The following is an 18,365-nucleotide window of genomic DNA, read 5'->3' as shown; positions in this document are numbered from 1 at the left end:
TGCAGAGGAAATGAAGACCCAGCTGTTGAATGCCCCCCACAGAATTTCTTTATATATACAAAATATGCTTATTATTAAAAGGAATGCATGTTCGTTTTTTTAATGTGTTTTTACTGCTCTAATACTATACACGCACAGGGAATTGTATGACATGATTTCTAACTGCCTTCTACCTCAGTCACTCTAGATCTCTGGTAGTTTTTTAAGTTCTGTGTGGTTGTGGGTTTAAAATGTATGCCCTAGTAAATCATTATTCCTTGTCCATATACTGATCAGCCAATATTTGACACAAAAAAGAGGGGGGGGGGGGGGGGGGATTCTATGTACCTTGTAACTAAAAGTCAAACTAAAGGTGTCTGGCTAAGATACTTCTATACATATTTTAAGGAGTGGATACTCAGTGAATCACTCCACTGACATTTAGAAGTCAAACACACCCAAATTTATTACTAAATTAAACTGTGTACATAATTCATTCTACCAACTAATTTTTGTTTTCCTTGATCCAATAAATGTAATTTTTTATTTTTGTTGTAATATTGGTGTTTAGGCAGCCATTTCAGTTAATTGTGCCCAATTCTGAGCTTTTAGAAAGAACCAGTACTGCACAATACAACTGCTTTTAGATAAGCTACTGTTTTTCATACTCAAAGTTATTTTATGGACTTGGTTTGTTCTCCTATGTGAGTGCTATTTTCATATCTACTACTAGGTGGAATATAGGAGGACTTTTAGCAATGCAAACAGTTCTGGCTTTATTTTGATTTATACAATTTTGAAAACTTATCCAGGCTTTAGGAGGTTTTTTGGAGTGTCTGTAATGTCAGGAACCACTGTATCTCACTGCCTGCCTAAAGTATTTGGGATTTCACTACTCTGTCAACCACTGTATAAATGTATTTAGGGTCTTAAGTCATTGTACTCCAGTACACCACTGGAAACGGTTTTCTCCTCAGTATTTTTTAGCTTACAAAGAAATTCTTGAATCCATCTAGGCCACATTCTATTGTAAACAGATTCCCACTGACACCAAAGCAAAGGGATTTTTTCAGATATTTGTGGCTAGCAGGTAGCACAGATTATTTCAGTAAAATTGATCACTATTAATTGATACATTCTATAAAATACATGGTTTCCCTTGCGAGAACTCCAGTAGGCTTCATTAAGCCAGGTACCCATATGAACGATGCATATGCTCTAAAAGTGCTGTTGAATATGGTAAAGCAAATAAGAGAATCATTAATAACAAATTGTCTAATATTGCCTCAAGTGCTTAACAGTAGTCAGGAAAGAGCTACTGCCTGTAGTATCAAAAAAGTAAGCTAGGAAACAGGTAAAACAACGTTGGATAAGGTAAATATTAATAGTCACTAAATTCTGATGAGCTGTACATGCACATCAAACTCTGAGCTAAAAATACACTTACCTTTACCTACAGTTGTTCTAAGACTTTGCACAGTTTTCACTCCATTGTTTCTGTTGATTGAGCGTCCATCTAGTTTCTCTGCATTATATCTGTTGAAATATCACACATTAAACTGTTGGGAACAATAAGCCATTAAATCAGGGGGGTCCAATGAGGGAACCGTTGGCTGGATGTGGCCCATTAAGACAGATTCATGGCATCAAGACAGCTTAAAGAGATACGGTCATGATTTTTATGGTACTATGAGAAAGGGTCCGGAGGGGCCCGAAACGTTGCTCTTTGCTTGTTTATAAGTACTTGGGCAAATAAAACACATTTTTTTTCACGGCTTGCATCTTCAGTGTGCTACTGGATTTTTTTGCTGGTGGATATTGACCCCCATGCAAGGTGAGGTTCTTCCAGTATTTGCACCTGATACCCGCTTGGGTAAGTTAACAGAGGGTTGAGCTCCCCAATACTGCTATAGCTTAAAGGGATACGGTCATGATTTTTATGGTACTATTTTATATCTACCATAACATAGCAAATAATTCACTCTAAAAGGCTAGCCCCATGTGAAATTTCAAAATTAAATGTAAATAAATCTATTTGGGTTTTTGAAAAATGGATTTGAATGCAGAATTCTGCTGGAGAAGCTCTATTAACTGATGCATTTAAAAAAAAAAAAAAACATGTTTTCCCATGACAGTATTCCTTTAAGAGCTACACAGACAGAGTTATTATATATTGATAATAAAATGATCATGGTATCACCATCTGGCACAGAACATGTTATAGTAAACAATTGGCTCACTATATGGAACAGTTGGGACAACCATGAAAACACTTCTGAAGGATTAATTTATATGTTAAGTTCTATGCGTTAATTTTAAAAATATAAACATACAATAAAAAATGCTATTGTTGAATCCTTTTAAGAGCAACATCTGGCCCATGCGCCAACAGTTGACAGCCATTATTTAGACCAGTGTTGTCCAACTTCTGCGGTGCCAAGGGCCGGAATTTCTCTAGCATACATGGTGGAGGGCCGCTAATGGAAGCCAGTTTTGACCACTCCCTTTTTTGAAACCACACCCACTTCAAACCACACCTATTTTATCACAATGGCGGTAACACAGCAAAATCCCAAATGCTTGGTCCTTACTGTGGAGATATCAACCGTCATTCATATGTGAAAGAATTATGTCATATTAAGATATACCCTTAAATTCCATATGCCTCCTCCTCCCCTCTGGATATCACAGCAACCCCCAGTACATAATTACATACCTTATGGACCATTTAATGGCTATTTCCAACTGCTAACAAACTCCCACAACAAACCCCTGCCAGGTTCACCTCCCACAAGCAGCATAGGGCAAGCAGAGTATGGCACCCACAGGCAGCACTCTGCCTGCCCTACCCTCCCTGTGTGTGCCATACTCTACCTGCCCTACCCTGCCTGTGTGTGCCATACTCTACCTGCCCTATGCTGCCTGTGTGTGCCATACTCTTGCCTGACCTTAGCTGCCTGTGTGTGACATACTCTGCCTGCCCTACCCTGCCTGTGTGTCACACACAGGCAGGGTAGGGCAGGCAGAGTATGGCACACACAGGCAGGGTAGGGCAGGCAGAGTATGTCACACACAGGCAGCTAAGGTCAGGCAAGAGTATGGCACACACAGGCAGCATAGTCAGGCAGTACCTACATAGGTACCTACAGTACCTATGTCTGAGGTGTGAAGAAGTGAACAATGGGGGTGATTACAGCCTGAGCCTGAGGTGTGAACACTGCAGGGGTTAAACAATGCAGGTATTAAAAGGTGTGAACAACACAGGGGATTAGATGTTTAAACAATACAAGGGGATTACAGCCTGAATCTGAGGTGAGAACCATGCAGGGGGGCCAGTTAATCTCAGTACTGATACCATTTAAAGCTAACACAAAGGTAAACCTTCAAAGCAGCCAGACAGGTGGGGGGCCACACAGTGGGGGGTCGCGGGCCGTCAGTTGGGCAGCACTGATTTAGACCATGCTAATGATCTGACTCAAAATTTATACCCTATACTGCCCTGCCTACTTTCAAGTAAGCTCCACCTCTTTTGGAGTCCAGAATTCAATATTGCCCCATCAAAATAGAGCAGTGGTTCTCAACCTTCCTAATGCCATGATCCTTTAATACAGTTGCTTATGTTGTGGTGACCCCCAACCATAAAATTAATTCTAAGACCATCAGAAATATGTGTTTTCCGATGGTCTTTGGCGACCCCTGTGAAAGGGTTGTTCGACTCCCAAAGGGGTCCCGACACACAGGTTGAGAACCGCTGAAATAGAGCCAACTTGAAAGCATGGTGCCATTTTCTTTACCTAGAGAGGAGTGCTAGGAAGGAAATGTTATTAGCAAGATACTAAATCACTTATTTTCCTCAATACAATGAACCAATAAAAAAAATGTAAGAATAATACCTTTGAGAAGGGGTCTTCTCCCGACTCGTCATCCTTAAGTTCCAATTATCTACTGTTCGCTGAAAATAAAGCAATATTTACATATTTTATTCAAATTTGAAAGACCATCAAAGTTAGTGCGATAAAGACTAAGAAGCTGAGAAAAGCCTATGCAAGTCATGCAGTGAAAGCCTTTGGAAAACAGATGATTTTCACAAGATTTATGCTATGCGCATAGCATTGACTTTAAATCTCTCCAAGTAAATTATTGACCTAATTACTTAAGTGAGGGTTAAAGGAGAAAGAAAGGTAAAAACTAAGTAAGCTTTATCAGAAAAGTCAATGTAAATACAGCCATAAGCACTCACAGAAACACTGCCCTGACTTCTCTGAAAAAAGATTTCTTGTGTCTGTAATTCCTGTGCCACAGACAGGCAGCGTTCTGTTCTCTGCTCTTTCCAGCTCCCCCCTCCCTCAAGAATGCTAAGAACTCATTCCCCCCACCTTAGGAATGTGGATCTGAGCCAATCAGCAGGAAGCTGACTCTAACTGAGCATGTTCACTTGGTCTGCATGTCTGTGCAGGAGTGAGGCATTATGGGAACTTTCTTACACAGCTCAGCATTTTTTCTTCCTGTTTGGCTTCAGATCTTCTGAACAGGTGAAATATGGGGAGACTTAAGGGAACTATTGAGATAACCAAAGGTATGCGTGCAGCTTGAGATTAACTCTTTACTAGCCTTTCCTTCTCCTTTAATACCTCTCATTTTACGTTTTAGGTCATTGCTATGAGTGCCGCAGTAGATTTTTTTACTGCAATATGAGAGAGAGAGAGAGAGAGAGAGAGAGAGAGAGAGAGAGAGACACACACAAAAAATGTTTTGGCAGTGCAATGAATAGGGCTTGTGCTGAAGGTACCTTTTTCTTATGTTTGATCAAGAAAAAAATCTATTGGTTTTACTGCTCCATGGTTGGTCCTTGGGTGTTAGATAATTAGATTAGCAGTGCAGAGTCCTCTACGCATAAGGGCTATCTGTGGGCTGTGTAACTAATTATCTTCCTCACAAAAAACAAACATGGAGTAGCTTCAATCTCCCTGACTAGCTTAAAAAATAAAAAACAAAATTTTAAGCAGAATTTTTAAGAAACAAAAAAGTATGTTCCACACAAGCCCTATAATGTTAAACAAGGCAGTATACTGCTCCTTTAACTACAATGATTCACAATAACATGTATGTTATTCTAGGGAGCAAAGGGTGTGAAGAGGACTTACACTCACTGGCTTCATTTGAGGTGAATGGATTCTAATATGCAATCTGTAGAATTTCTAGTTTTTTTCTTTAACTAAAAGCTATCTGCATTTCTAATTTTCTTAGTACTGCACCAAAAATGTACATATCAAAGTGAGACCCTACTTACAGCATGCTCCAAGTTTATGCAGTGTTCTGAATGTGAAGATTTGGGGCAGGCTGACTTCCGCCAATCTGTTTCACCATTCTGTTCACAAGGCTGCTTGTGAAGGCCATCAGTAGGAGAATTTTTAATAGTAGAAGTGTTTCTGAAAGAAGAAGTGTTGTGTTAGATCTTGTGTGTGTGCAGTGATCACCAACCAGTGGCCCTGAGCAACACGTTGCTGACCACCCCCTCTGATGTTGCTCCCAGTGGCCTTAAAGCAGGTGCTTATTTTTGAATTACTGAAGTTTTAGGGACATAAAAACCATGTGTACTGCCAAACAGAGACTCCTGTAGGCTGCCAGTTCAGTGGGCTACCAAATAACCAATCAGTCATTACTGGTCACCCCCTCAGAACTTTTTTCATGCTTGATTTGCTCCCCAATCTTTTTATATTTAAATCATGCTTATGGGTAAAAAAAAGGTTGGGGACCCCAGCTCTAATGAGTTTGTCCTTGAAAAATGTTTCCTCCTTGTAAGGACTGGCAGTCCTTTAGTGCAAGGTTTAATTACTTAAGCCAGGCACTAATGCTCTAAATAAAAATATGTCACTGCAAAATGGTATTCAGGTTACCAGCTTTATCCGTAATTCCGCAATGGTAAAGTGCTCTACCCCTATGTTAATCCTTTTGAAACAGGTGCCAAACTGTACATGACCCAACCTGCCTTGGGTCTAAATACACATTGATAAAGGGCACAGTAAGGTCCAAAATGTTGCCTTTCAGATGTCTAAATGAATTGAGCCAAAAAAGTCAATTTAAAGGCAATACAACAAGTTCTATAGTTTCTTGGGCCATCTGTATCTATGACTGGAAATGTATCCACAGAGGTTATCAAGGGGCACACTTCCTGGGTCTTACTGGAACATTGGGGTAATCTCTGTTCCTGGACCATCTGAGCAAGGGCATAACAACAGCTGCAGTGGGCAGGGTAACGGGTTCGGATGACCCCCAGCTGCATCTTTAGCTGATCATGCAATACCAACAGGCAAAGAGAGAGGCAGCAGCAGAAAGACAGGTAGAACGCCAGCATTGAATGGAGTTAGCAAAGATCCAGCAACAAGCTCACAGCCACAGTCCTGTGAGCCCTGGATAGCATATATTTTCCATATTTGCCATGAAAAATTCCTGACCATGGAGAAGGATGGAGACATGGACACCTTTCTCAGTGGTTTTGAGAGAATTTGTAGACAGTACCAACTGCCCCGGGAACAAATGGGCAAAGTACCTTACCCCAGGGTTAAAATGCAAAGCCCTGGAAGCCTTTGTGGATTTACTGTCAGAGCTTAACAGGGATTATGATGCTATCAGACAAGGCCTGATTGACTGGTATAATCTCACTCCAGAAAGGTATAGGAAATTGTTCCTACAAAAAGGCCCTAACAGCTATACAGATATCAATTGTAGTTTTCAAAACTACTTACAAGTAATGGGTCACTGGGCTAGGAGCTACCATGGTTAAGGAACTGACTGATTTAATGGTTAAAGACCAGTTCTTGCACATCTGCCCCATGGAAGTACGACAGTTTGTTATGGACTAGGAGCCCAAAACAGCAGGCTAGGTCGTAAAGTTTGCAGATACTTATGCAGGTAGCCAGATGCCATAGGAACAGCACCCAGCAATCCTAAGTCTGGAGAGAGTTTATCTTTTGGAGGGTCTATTGCCAAAGCAGTACAGAGGGATAGCCGCAAAAATGTTTTTCATGCAACCAGATTGGCCATGTGGGGGCTAACTGCCCACAAAAGAGGGAACAAATTAAACCTGCACAGCCAGTGGTAATGCTTGCATGAGAATTTACACCATCATATGCAGCCTGTAACTGTGGGTGACAAAGTGACACAGGGACTAGAGGTCTCATTTTTCTCTGGTGCTTCCAGAGATAAATACCGGGACATTATTCCTTGAAAGACTTTCCCAATAATGAGAGTGGGTAGGAGCCACCCAAAAGGTGCCTGTGGCAAAAGTTTTATTGGATTGGGGTGCGGGGAGTGGTTAAAGGAAAGTGGGCTAGCCAATGAAATCCTTGTAAATGTATTGTTGGGGAATAATTTGGGTTACATGGTTACTGCTTTTGTGCCCTATGACCAGGTCTCACTAGGTCTAGCCATGCTGGAATGTGGCCATCCTCTCCTCACCAGATAACTGCCAAAAGTAAAATGCAATGTAACTGGGAGGGAGGACAAGGAGATGGGAGCCAGTGTCAACCAGTGCCTGAATCAGTGGTGTCCCAAGGTCAACATCATAAGGAAGATGTGGAGAAGCGTTTTCCTTAGGAATCTCCATTGTACAAACAGGTAGTGGACCTGCAGTGAGGGATTGCAAGCATGTGATCTTTGACCCTATATCCAAACTGCCTGAAGCCTTGAGTGGAGGGTCAGAAGGTAGGCCAAGCTCAGGAGTCAGTGTAGGAGTGTGGGAAACTGGTGGTGAGGATTTATAGTAGGGTTGTGGTGGACAGTGCAACTCAGATAGTGAAGAACGATGGTAGTCGTGAGCCAGGTATAGCTCCAGTACCCTAACCTGTACTGAGCAGAGGCCCAGTGGACAGTGTTATGTAAGAATTGCTGACAGTACCAGGTGTCTCCAAGGCAGATAGTAACAAAGCAGTCTGGTCCAGGGTAAGCCAGTCTCCCCTTGCTCACTCTAAAAAGGAGAGGTGGCATGATACAGGCCTGTAAGAGTTAATCGTATAGGCCAATGTATTCAAAACAATCATTCTGCAAATACCAAAATCAGATATTTAACTCTGTTTACTAGGTCCTGGAATCAGCCATGTGTAAAGGTCCCCCAACCTGTGATGTCCTGCTTTAAGCCCTGGCTGTAACGGACTGATAAGAGTAATTCCATGTGGGGTAGTGAAATCCCAGGGTAACTTATGAGTTCACACCATGACCAATGATAGGTGATGTGGAGGCCACACTATAACAAACTTACATTTATCATACTAGAATGCATACCTGTTGCACCAGCATATCAAAAACAGAGTATAAGTTTAATTTGAAATGGCCTGTCAAACCAGTCCAAAAATCACTGGCTTTGGGTACTCTGTAAGGAGTATCAGGGTGGCGCACAGCAGTGATTTTTGGTATCTATAAAATTTGTTGGAGAAATCATAACCAAAGAATATAATATCTCTCTATTATGTTCCCCTAGGAGTTATGATCATTACATTCTTGGTCCAGTCCATCCCCACAGGAGGTCATAAAAAAATTTACACACTGTCCTGCTAATGGGGACACCCCTTGGATTCCTAAGGGGGTGAGGTTTATTTTGGAGGACCAGTTTCAATTGGAAGTTTATCCCGCTGGTTTACCCTTGCCTCCAGGACTAGAAGGAACCTGTATTGGTCAGTATAGGATTTATGTTTTTTCCCTTTTATTTTAAAACTGAAAGTAATTATTTTACTGTATGTCCTTTTTGTAAAATATTTTGTACTACTGCACTTTTATACCTTTTACAATATTAAATTTAAAATTTATTAAGTTTTGTCCTTGATGTTCGAATATAACCTAAAAGTGTGGAACTGTGTGCCTAAGTCTTTTGCATGCTGTATGTGGATTAACCATTTGTGTGTGTCAGGTTACAGAGCCATTTAACTACTAGAGTGCTTGGCATCTCTTATCGTCAGTGTATGAGAGTGGTGGCAGCTAGTTGTATGCAAGTTTTGTGGGTGTTGATTGGTCTTTGGGGTGCTGTGACATGATCATGAGAAATTAGTGACAGCTTGCACAACAAAACATTGAGATAATAATAACCAAAACGTAATTAAAAATTACTTTTAAGTCAGGTATGAGCGATGCTTGCAAAGGTAGTTTAAAAGGGGGTAATATCTGCATTAATCCTAGTATCTCACAGCACCCCATCAGCAGGCATTTTCTGCTTGGCATCATAAAAGCAAACATCAAAGGCTGCTTCAGGTCTAGTGATGTATAGCAACTGATTATAAACCATGAATTGCTTTCTGGCAGTTCACAAACAATTAAGTAGCCTCTATAAATGCTACTTTTTTTTTAAATAAAACAAGAGGGTTATTTCACTTACTTTACAACTGGACATTTTCCAAGTGGTTTCTTGTAGATTGTTAAGCGGTGCTGATTTTCTACATGTAAAAAATGAAAGACATTTAATAAATACGGTTGCAGCTGGCCACATTCTACTTACATGTATATGCTAAAATATACAGCAATGATCAAAAAGGTTTCAGCATACCTCAAATACAAACTGTCCACAGGGATGGAGGAAAAAGTACAGCCCTCCTTTCTTATTAAAATTAAGACTTTATAGTCAGAAAGTTCATTTAAAAAACAAAACAAAACAAAACGATGCATAATAACAACCATTAACACACAGCTAAACTAATGGTGGACAGGCAGGGTTGCTGTTATAGTAGTAACTACTTTGTTCTGCCTGGAAGACTGCAACCAACAACTGTTTTTCCTCCCTGTGTCATCCCTACATACTATAAACACAAATGCCCTTTGTTATGTTGAAAATATTCGTATTTATTCAGTATAATTTCAGAGAAGCTGATCAATCCCACTAAGTGATATTTTTTTATGTACTAGAGTGGCAGAAGACTAAGAGCTTTGAAGTTTAGAAGCTGTATCTGAAATAATAAAATAATAATACTGTTTTTTGATAGGAAAAACAATCCTATTGGGTTTTTTTTTTTTTTTTTTATTTGTATTGGTTTTAACGGTTGAAAGGTAGAAGAAAGAGAGAAATAAGGAGAGGGGAAGCTGGAGAGTCTCAGTCTTCATTCAGCAGAAATCGCAGGAGATTCGAGCCATGGAGTCCAGATACCTTCAAACTTGTTTGTGCAGCCTCTGAATAGATAGGTAAGCTTATATAGTTGGGAGTTAACTAGGGTAATCCATTTTCCGAGTGTTGGTGGGGTGGAGCCCATCCAGTGCATAGCTACTGTCTTTTTGGCATAGAAGAACAGCAGCCTCATGAGACATTTAGTATTTGTTCTGGGCACCAGGTGTAATAAAGTCTAATAAACCTAGCAGGCATTTTTCTGGGTTTTATACTTGGGGAAGTGAGAGTTCTGTAGCCATAAAGTGTATGACCTGCTCCAGAAATTTTGTATGTCAGGGCAGTCCCACAGTAGATGCAAGAAGTTGGCGGAGGGGGCCTTGCATCTCAGACAGTTTGGAAAGCAGAGTCTTCCAATGGTGTGTAACTTTTGATGTGTAACATAAGTTTGGTGGATAATTTGGACTTGAATGAGTTTGTCTCTGACACTCACTAAAGGCTGGTATAAGTTGTCAATGATTTCATCCCAGTTTATTGGGATCTACATGGATCCCGCTAGCTTCCCATTTGTATTTCACTCTGGGCCGTGGGTCGTATCGTTTAGAAATCAAATGCTTGTATGTATTAAAAGGAGTTTTGTTCTAGTAGGATGAGCTATTAACATCTCCAGATCCGTGTGCTGGATTTGTGGAGGTTATGAAGGAAATTGAGCTAAACAGAGGTGCGTAAATTGCATGTATCAGCCCGACAGATCGGGTCGGGTAGCGTATGCAAGGTTCCATTAGTATACAAGTGGTCAATTCATTTGACCCCTAGCCAAGCCCAGGTTTCGGCTTCAGGGAATGTTACAAAGTACAAGAGATTGCTGTTTTACCCATATTGGCGACAGCATCCCTGATGTGTTCGTGTGGTGTGTCATACTGTCCCATGCTCTTTTGGTGGCATCTAGGACGGGTAGTAGGGGACTACTGTCCTTCCGACTTCTATAAAGAGCATTATGTATTCTTTCAATTGAGGTTGAGTATAAAGCTTCTAGTATTGATGCTGGGTTTTCTGTATCGAATGGCTTTCACTTAGCAATGTGGGAATTCTGGGAGGCCAAATAGTATAATTTGTAATTGGGGGATGTCAGCCCTAACTGGTCTTGGGAAACACTGAGTATAGGCCCTGAGAGGGTAGGGTTTTGTTTCCCCAAATTAATTCTGATTGTGCCCAATCTTTGTGTTGGAGTACTTTTTTGGGTATATGACTAGGCGTGTTACTAAATATATACAGAAATTTTGGTAAGATCATTTTGCAGATATTTATTCTTCCAATAAGTGTTAGGGGTAATTTTGTCCAGAGTTTTAGAGTGTCTTTGAATATGTTATGAAGTGGATAAAGGTTGTGTTGAAGGAATGGCTGGATCTTTATGGATATGGATTCCTAAATATTTGAATGTGTTTTTAAGGGTACATTCTGGGTCTGCCATCTGTGGTACTTGCCCATCCAGGGGAAAGATTATATAAATCTAATGCTTTGGCAATGTCCAAGGACACTACCAGACTGGAGCCTAGGTTCTTGTGAGTGATTTGCAGATTAAGGAAAAGTCTCCTAAGATTAAAGATTGTAGATTTGGATGGCATAAGCTGTATCTCTTTTTATTTGATCTTAAAAGATTACGTGTTTTAGGAAGATGTCTTTAAATTTCATATTATCCAAAAAAATATTAGAGCAAAATTATTTCCGTGAAGTCAGAAAAGATTTCTGTAAAAAGTAAAAGAAAAAGACTAAAGTCAGCGGAGGTAGAAAGGGGCTGTCACTGCTGCTCCTTTCTGTCTGAAAAGGCCCTAATGTACTATTTTGGAACCAAAAATTATCAGTGATTACAGATGACTTCTTTAAATTTAAAGGGAGGCATCAGGGACAGTTCTGGCTGTCACAACACCAGCATGAAGAGGACTGTCACATTCTTACCTTCCTCCTGACTGGAAGCCTCAGAACTGTCTTCCTTGAAAAGTTCAGGTGTTTTGCATGACTTCTGATTAGCCTGTACAATACCTGCAGACATAAAAGCAAACTTCTTACTCCAAACACTAATTGCCTATAAATGCTGTAGAATTAAAAATGACTGAACACAGGGTAACTCATTTCCGATTATGGCACACTGAGTGATTCTGCATTGCTTTAGATTTTAATGGGAATTAGTTGTTCCAAAAGCTTCAGTTTTGACCTAAAAGTTCTTTCTCCCAGGACACATGGCAATTGAAATGTCCGATGCTTTGTTGTATGTGAAATAGCAAGCACACGTCAGTCCAACTTCTGGATAATGCAAGATACATAAAACTAGAAAACACCTAGTCTGGTCGAAGACCAGGTGAGGTTGCCAAATGCCTCGATTTGTCCACCAATGTGGCCCTTGTTCCAAAACCAGGATAACAGAGGCCCATTAATTTCTGAACTTGCCTGACAGGTGTCTGGCCAATTTTCAATCAGATATCTGTGAGGCAGGCCCCCACACTATAGCCACTGAACTACTGCTAAACGGCCATGGTTGGCAACTAATTTTGTAATGTGTACGGCCAGCTCAATCAAGGAATTTTAGGAAAGCATGTGATAACAGAACTTTAGCACATAAAAAAATGAGGGGCCCACAGTTAAATCTCTGCTACCATGGGCAACTAATCTCCCAGAAAAGCCTTCCCACTGGCAATAAAGTGAATCACTGGTTGGAAGGTATACTCCACTGATTTATTTTCTAAAGTTACTCCGTTTCCTGGAAAGCAAACTTCAGGCCACTTCGAAAAGTGAAGCTTCGCGTATGCCGCTGGTGATGCACTTTATTGTAGGTGGGAAAGCATTTCAGAGAGATTAGTCGCCCAGAGTAGAAGAGATTTAACAGTGTGTCACTAATCTCCCCATGTGCAATTGCCCTTAAACAAAATAAAGAGTCGCAATAAACAAACATTCCAGCAAACAACCTAAAAGGTTAATATACCAGTATAGAACTGTTTTAAAATGATTACTTAATTAGTAGAAAAAAACACAAACAACTTACTGCGTGAAGGACTTGATTCCATCGGAAGTGAATTAAAAAATTTATAAACCTTCTGGTTTTGTAGGAGTGCTTGGGATGGTGATCTAAACATTAGCCTGTATACAAAGAAACAGAGAACTTGAACAAGATACTTATTGCAGAAGGTTTAGACATAACTTCATATTAATGTCTTACTAACTTATTGACAATACATCTATGAACCAAGACCTAATAGCACTTTAAAAGCACCTAATAGAACCTACAGCAGAGGAGACACCTAGCATTTAAGCTATCTAGAAAAGTGCATACAACACTGACCTAAGTATATCTGCAGATATAGTACTTTATACTAGAAATAGATTAATGAAAAACTCATATTGACAGTTACAATAAGACTGACAGCATTAGTGTTAGTTTTGCTTTGTTTGAGCTGAGCTCAGGAGAGGAGGTAAGGTGAAAAAAAATTGAAGCAGAGAGCTAGAGCTGAGTTTCTATGGGAACCAACAATGCCATCTTTTTACTTGCTGCTAGACCGGAGGGCGTTTTTAGTAATCTGAGCTTAGAACAACTGAGCATGCCCACAAGCCAGAAGTCAAGGCAAATCCCTGAGGGAGGGGGCCGAGTGGGTTACAGGAGGAGAAGGAAGTGGTAATGTTGCAGCCTTACTATTAACCTCTGGACAACCAGTGTGGCAGATACTGTAAGATTTCAAAGAGGCTGTTCACGGATTAAATTTGTGTGTGTGGGGGTTTACATGTCCTTTAAGGGTTAGGCTATAAATACTGTATCTTATGTTCTGGGCTTTTGTGTCAGCCCATGAGCACCACAACCTTTTCAGCCTAACGCACATCATTTCTTTGCATGTGTATTTTAACTAACAGAAATACCACATAGGGAAAGGAGTGTTAATCTGCTGATGAAGACATGTGCTCAGATAAAATAAACAAACTGTTCTGTAAAGGGCCTACTTTGCAAGTGGCATTTTCTCAGCGGGTAGAAGAAAGACCAATCCTCCCCAATCTATTCAGTAAGCACAGAAACCATGTGATTTTAGCATCTCACCTTATTATGGGCTCCAGGTCTGTATGTCGACGATCTTCCCTCTTTTGGGAACCCTGATTTAGTGCTCTCAGTATTGTCTCATCAAATGCTTCCCTTGACAGTTCATTTGGAAGCTGTTAATAAGAGCAGAAAATTAATACAGTTGAAAACCAGTAATAATTCTAATTTTTTAAGTTTAGAAGCCAAAATATCAATAATATAATATACAATTTCATCCCTTGCTGTGAATTGTATCCATTAGTATAAATAATAAATAGTAATAAATAGCCTCTGTGCAGCTGGGCATGCCAGTTGAAATTAGGCAAAAACATGTCTTTGGGATATTTTTTTGCCAAGTCCTGGTGGGGGTATATACACACACACACACACACACACACACACACACACACACACACACACACACATATATACATATATATGTGCGTGTGTGTGTGAAACAGACGAACACCCTTATTTTTATAAAAAGATGGATATTAGCCCCAACAATACACTTCTAAAGATTTCCACCCCCTAGGTGCAGACTGATGCCAGCGTAGGAGATGATTCTCAGCCTGCAAAACAGTAGCAGCTACTTATCACAGCTACACAAATAGACAATGCTGATCATTTATGGATAACTGTCTACATGTTTTAGGGCCATGACAGACGGGGAGATTAGTCGCCCGCGACAAATCTCCCCTGTCGCGGGTGACTAATCTCCCCGAAATGCCACCCCAGCAACTAGAGTGTAAATCGCAGGTGTGATCGCATACGCGGTGCAGCGATTTGTTGAAATCGCCGAACTTGCCTTGAGAGGAAACTTCTGCGATTTCGGTGCCACGTTTGCCATCCACCGGCGATTTACATTCTAGCCGGTGGGATGGCATATCGGGGAGATTAGTTGCCCACAACAAGGGAGATGGGCGAGAGCTGTCCATGCAGCATGCTGGGTAGTGCAGTATCACGAATTTACTCTTTACCTGAATAAAGTTAAAACCAAGTTCCTTATTGCTCCCAAGTGTGTACTATACCCCCCCCCCCCCCAAGTATTTTCTATGCACAGTGCTCTACTTTAAAAGTTCTGAAAAAATCTTAACAATTCTCTTCTCTAATGAATCATTTGGGGACCATTTTTTTCTTGATTGCCATTGATGAGCAATCATGTGCCCCCAGTTAAAACATATACAATTATAAAACATGTATATCATGTGACTTCTTCCAGATTTCTGAAATACCACCTTGCCATTCCATAATTTTATCAATGATCATTTTAGAATAAATTTACTAAAATGGAATTATGGTAGATGTATAGTTATTTACCATTAAAAGGAATTCCAGCAGCTCATGATGTGACTTAGTCACAGAAGTTACAGAATGATCTGACCAGGTAACCTAGGAACCAAAAAAGAAAAGCTACATTATTTTCTTCATACTTGAATACCAGAGTAATATTGCAACACAACCAGAATGTAAGCATATACATAAAATATCAAGCCGCCAATGCTAACAACTAGTCTTAGGGTATATTTATTATGCTGTGCAAAAAGTGGAGTGAAGCATTACCGTTGATGTTGCCCAGGGCAACCAATCAGCAATTAGATTTCAACAGCTAGAAAATTAAAGCAAAGTATCGTATTGGCTGCTATTATCAACATCACCGGTGATGTTTTACTCCACTTTTTACACAGCACGATAAATAAACATACATAACAACGCCTCTACATTTTCTGTAAGACCTGTGAGTGCGGACTCTCTCTCTACAATATTATATATATATTATATATATATATATATATATATATATATATATATATAATTGCATTCCAGCAAAGTAAAAGACAGAAGGTTAAAGGTGATTTTTAAAGAAATAGTAACACCCAAATATAAAGGTGCTTTCACATAAATAAAACAATCTATGGTTGCCCTGCACTGGTAAAACTGGTGTGTTTGCTACAGAAACCCTACTATAGTTTATATAAATAAGCTGCTGTATAGCCATGGGGGCAGCCATTCAAGCTGGAGAAAAGGTACAGGTTAGATAGCAGATAACAGATAAGCTCTGTAGAATATAATGGGGCTTTATCGGTTATCAGCTATGTAACCTGTGCCTTTTCTTCTTTCAGTGGCTGCCCCCATGGCTACACAGCAGCCGTTTATATAAACTATAGTAATCTTTCTAAAGCCAGCCATACATGCACCAATAATACCATACGAAATCTTGCTTCGTACGATATTCGGTGTGTGGATGGCGACTCGACTCGACGACCGATATCAAAAAAGGCTTCGGATACTGGTTGACTCTTTGATCGGCATTTGAAGGCGCCTGAGCAAAATCTACTTTCAGGGCTGAATCTGCAGAAGGATGTAAATTTTTTTTTTATTGTTTCTACATCCTTATCCGATTCAGCCCTGAACGTCAACGGAGGGTGGGAATTGCTACGTGTATGGCCACCTTAAAAGAGAAGGAAAGGCAAAGTCATTTGGGGGTGCCAAAATGTTAGGCACCCCCAAGTGACTTTAATCGCTTACCATTTACCCTGGGCTGGTGCCCCTGTTGGGAGAGAACAGCATAGGGTACCTGCAGCGAGCGCTTCCTCTTCCTTGTTCGCACTTGCGCATATGTGCAGTAGAGTGAAAAACTGAACTTTAACAAAAAAGACGGCTTTTCACTCTAATGCGCATGCGCCGGCCCAGGGATTTTGCCGGCAGAGCAAAGGAATAAGGAAGCATTTGCTGCAGGTATCCCGGGCTGGTGCAGTTTTCTCTGAAAAGGGGCACCAGCCCGCGGTACAAGGTAAGCAATTAAAGTCACTTGGGGGTGCCTAACATTTTGGCACCCCCAAGTGACTTAGCCTTTCCATCTCCTTTAAGCCCCACGCACCAGCTGTACCAGTGCAGGGCAACAGTGCATTATACTGTAATTACTTTTATACACTTTAATTTTTTGGTGTCATGGTTCCTTTAAACAGCCAAAATGTAACGCCTAAAACTGAAAGAATATATGTAATATATTGGTTTGAAAAATGTAACCTGCTGCCTTTCTCACAGTATATTAACGCCAGGGTCCCCAAACTCCTTACGGTTGTTCACTGGTGGACTACAGGTAAAGGTTAGTAAAATCAGTCGGAGCCACCAACAGCCAATCAGACTTAATCTGTTAAATTTTATTGTTTTACATTTAATATACTCCCATATACTATATACGTCAGGGTCTCTATGCACAGTCAGTCAGTGGGAGACTACATATTCATTTTAGGGTAGCTAAAATGGACGGAGCCACCAACAGCCAATCCCATTTCTTTTATTGATTTCAGTGGGGAAAATTTTAACTGCTGCCATTCTCACTCGTTTGTCACTGTGCAAATTTGAAAAAAGTTGGCAGAGCCAACAACAGCCAATCAGATTTCAACTAGAGACTTAACTGGTTTAAATTTAAACTGCTGCCATTCCTTAAATATTAATACCAGGTTCCCCAAACTTCGCAGTTAGTCACCAGGTTACTGGGGTTTAAAGTTGGAGAAAATGGGTGGGGCTACCAACAGCCAATCAGGTTTTACCTATTGGCTTTAAATGGGGAAATTCAACCTGCTGGTATTCTCAGTATTTGCCAGGGTCCCCAAACTCTTCACAGTTGGTCAATAGGGAACTGCAGCTTTAGGTTTGAAAAAAGTGGCTGGAGCCATCAATAGCCAATCAGATTTCACCTATAGACTTTCATTTGTTTTAATTTAAACTGCTGCCATTCTTTATTAATACCAGGGTCCCCAAACTTTGCAGTTTTAGGTTTGCAAAAGTGGACAAAGCCACCAAAAGCCAGGCTAAGGTTAAGATTAGGCAAACTGGGTGGATCCACCAACTGCCAATCAGATTTCAAACATTGCATTTTAAATTTCCCAGTTGTAACTGGTTATAGGGTGCCCAAACTTTTGCACATTTATCATTTTCTATGTTAGTATAATTGTAACTGTGCATTAAAACTAGCAATATGTTTTTTTGTTTTTTTATACTGTTTCCTGTAATGGTCTTCTCTACTTTTTACTTACCAAATTAAAGTGAAGCTGACACAAAAAAAAGAATACTTTTGAAAATACGAATCTACATAAAAAGTTACCTATAGGAAATGTTGATCGTTTTAGCGGATAGGACTGCTTTTGTAAGCAATTATTAATTGAAATTTCTAAACCTGACTGTTCTGCCAACCCGACTGTCCCTTCTCAGCCTGTCAGTTATAGCTTCTAATGCTAATGG

General features: G+C 40.2%; 1 protein-coding gene across 2 annotated transcripts in view; it reads right to left on the bottom strand.

The window, feature by feature from the left end:
• zcchc2 (zinc finger, CCHC domain containing 2) overlaps positions 1 to 18,365 on the bottom strand; it is a 37,285-nt gene that overhangs the window by 7,512 nt on the left and 11,408 nt on the right. For both annotated transcript variants that reach the window (XM_012964871.3, NM_001114221.1), the window contains 8 exon segments: positions 15,438 to 15,509; positions 14,139 to 14,251; positions 13,098 to 13,192; positions 12,017 to 12,100; positions 9,344 to 9,401; positions 5,270 to 5,408; positions 3,873 to 3,931; positions 1,427 to 1,515 (listed from right to left, as the gene is read on the bottom strand). In XM_012964871.3, the coding sequence (XP_012820325.1) occupies positions 1,427 to 1,515; positions 3,873 to 3,931; positions 5,270 to 5,408; positions 9,344 to 9,401; positions 12,017 to 12,100; positions 13,098 to 13,192; positions 14,139 to 14,251; positions 15,438 to 15,509 (709 nt within the window).

This window comes from Xenopus tropicalis, chromosome 6 (assembly GCF_000004195.4).
Source record: "Xenopus tropicalis strain Nigerian chromosome 6, UCB_Xtro_10.0, whole genome shotgun sequence".
Classification (NCBI taxonomy): domain Eukaryota; kingdom Metazoa; phylum Chordata; class Amphibia; order Anura; family Pipidae; genus Xenopus; species Xenopus tropicalis.
This window is presented reverse-complemented; position numbering and strand designations above follow the sequence as displayed.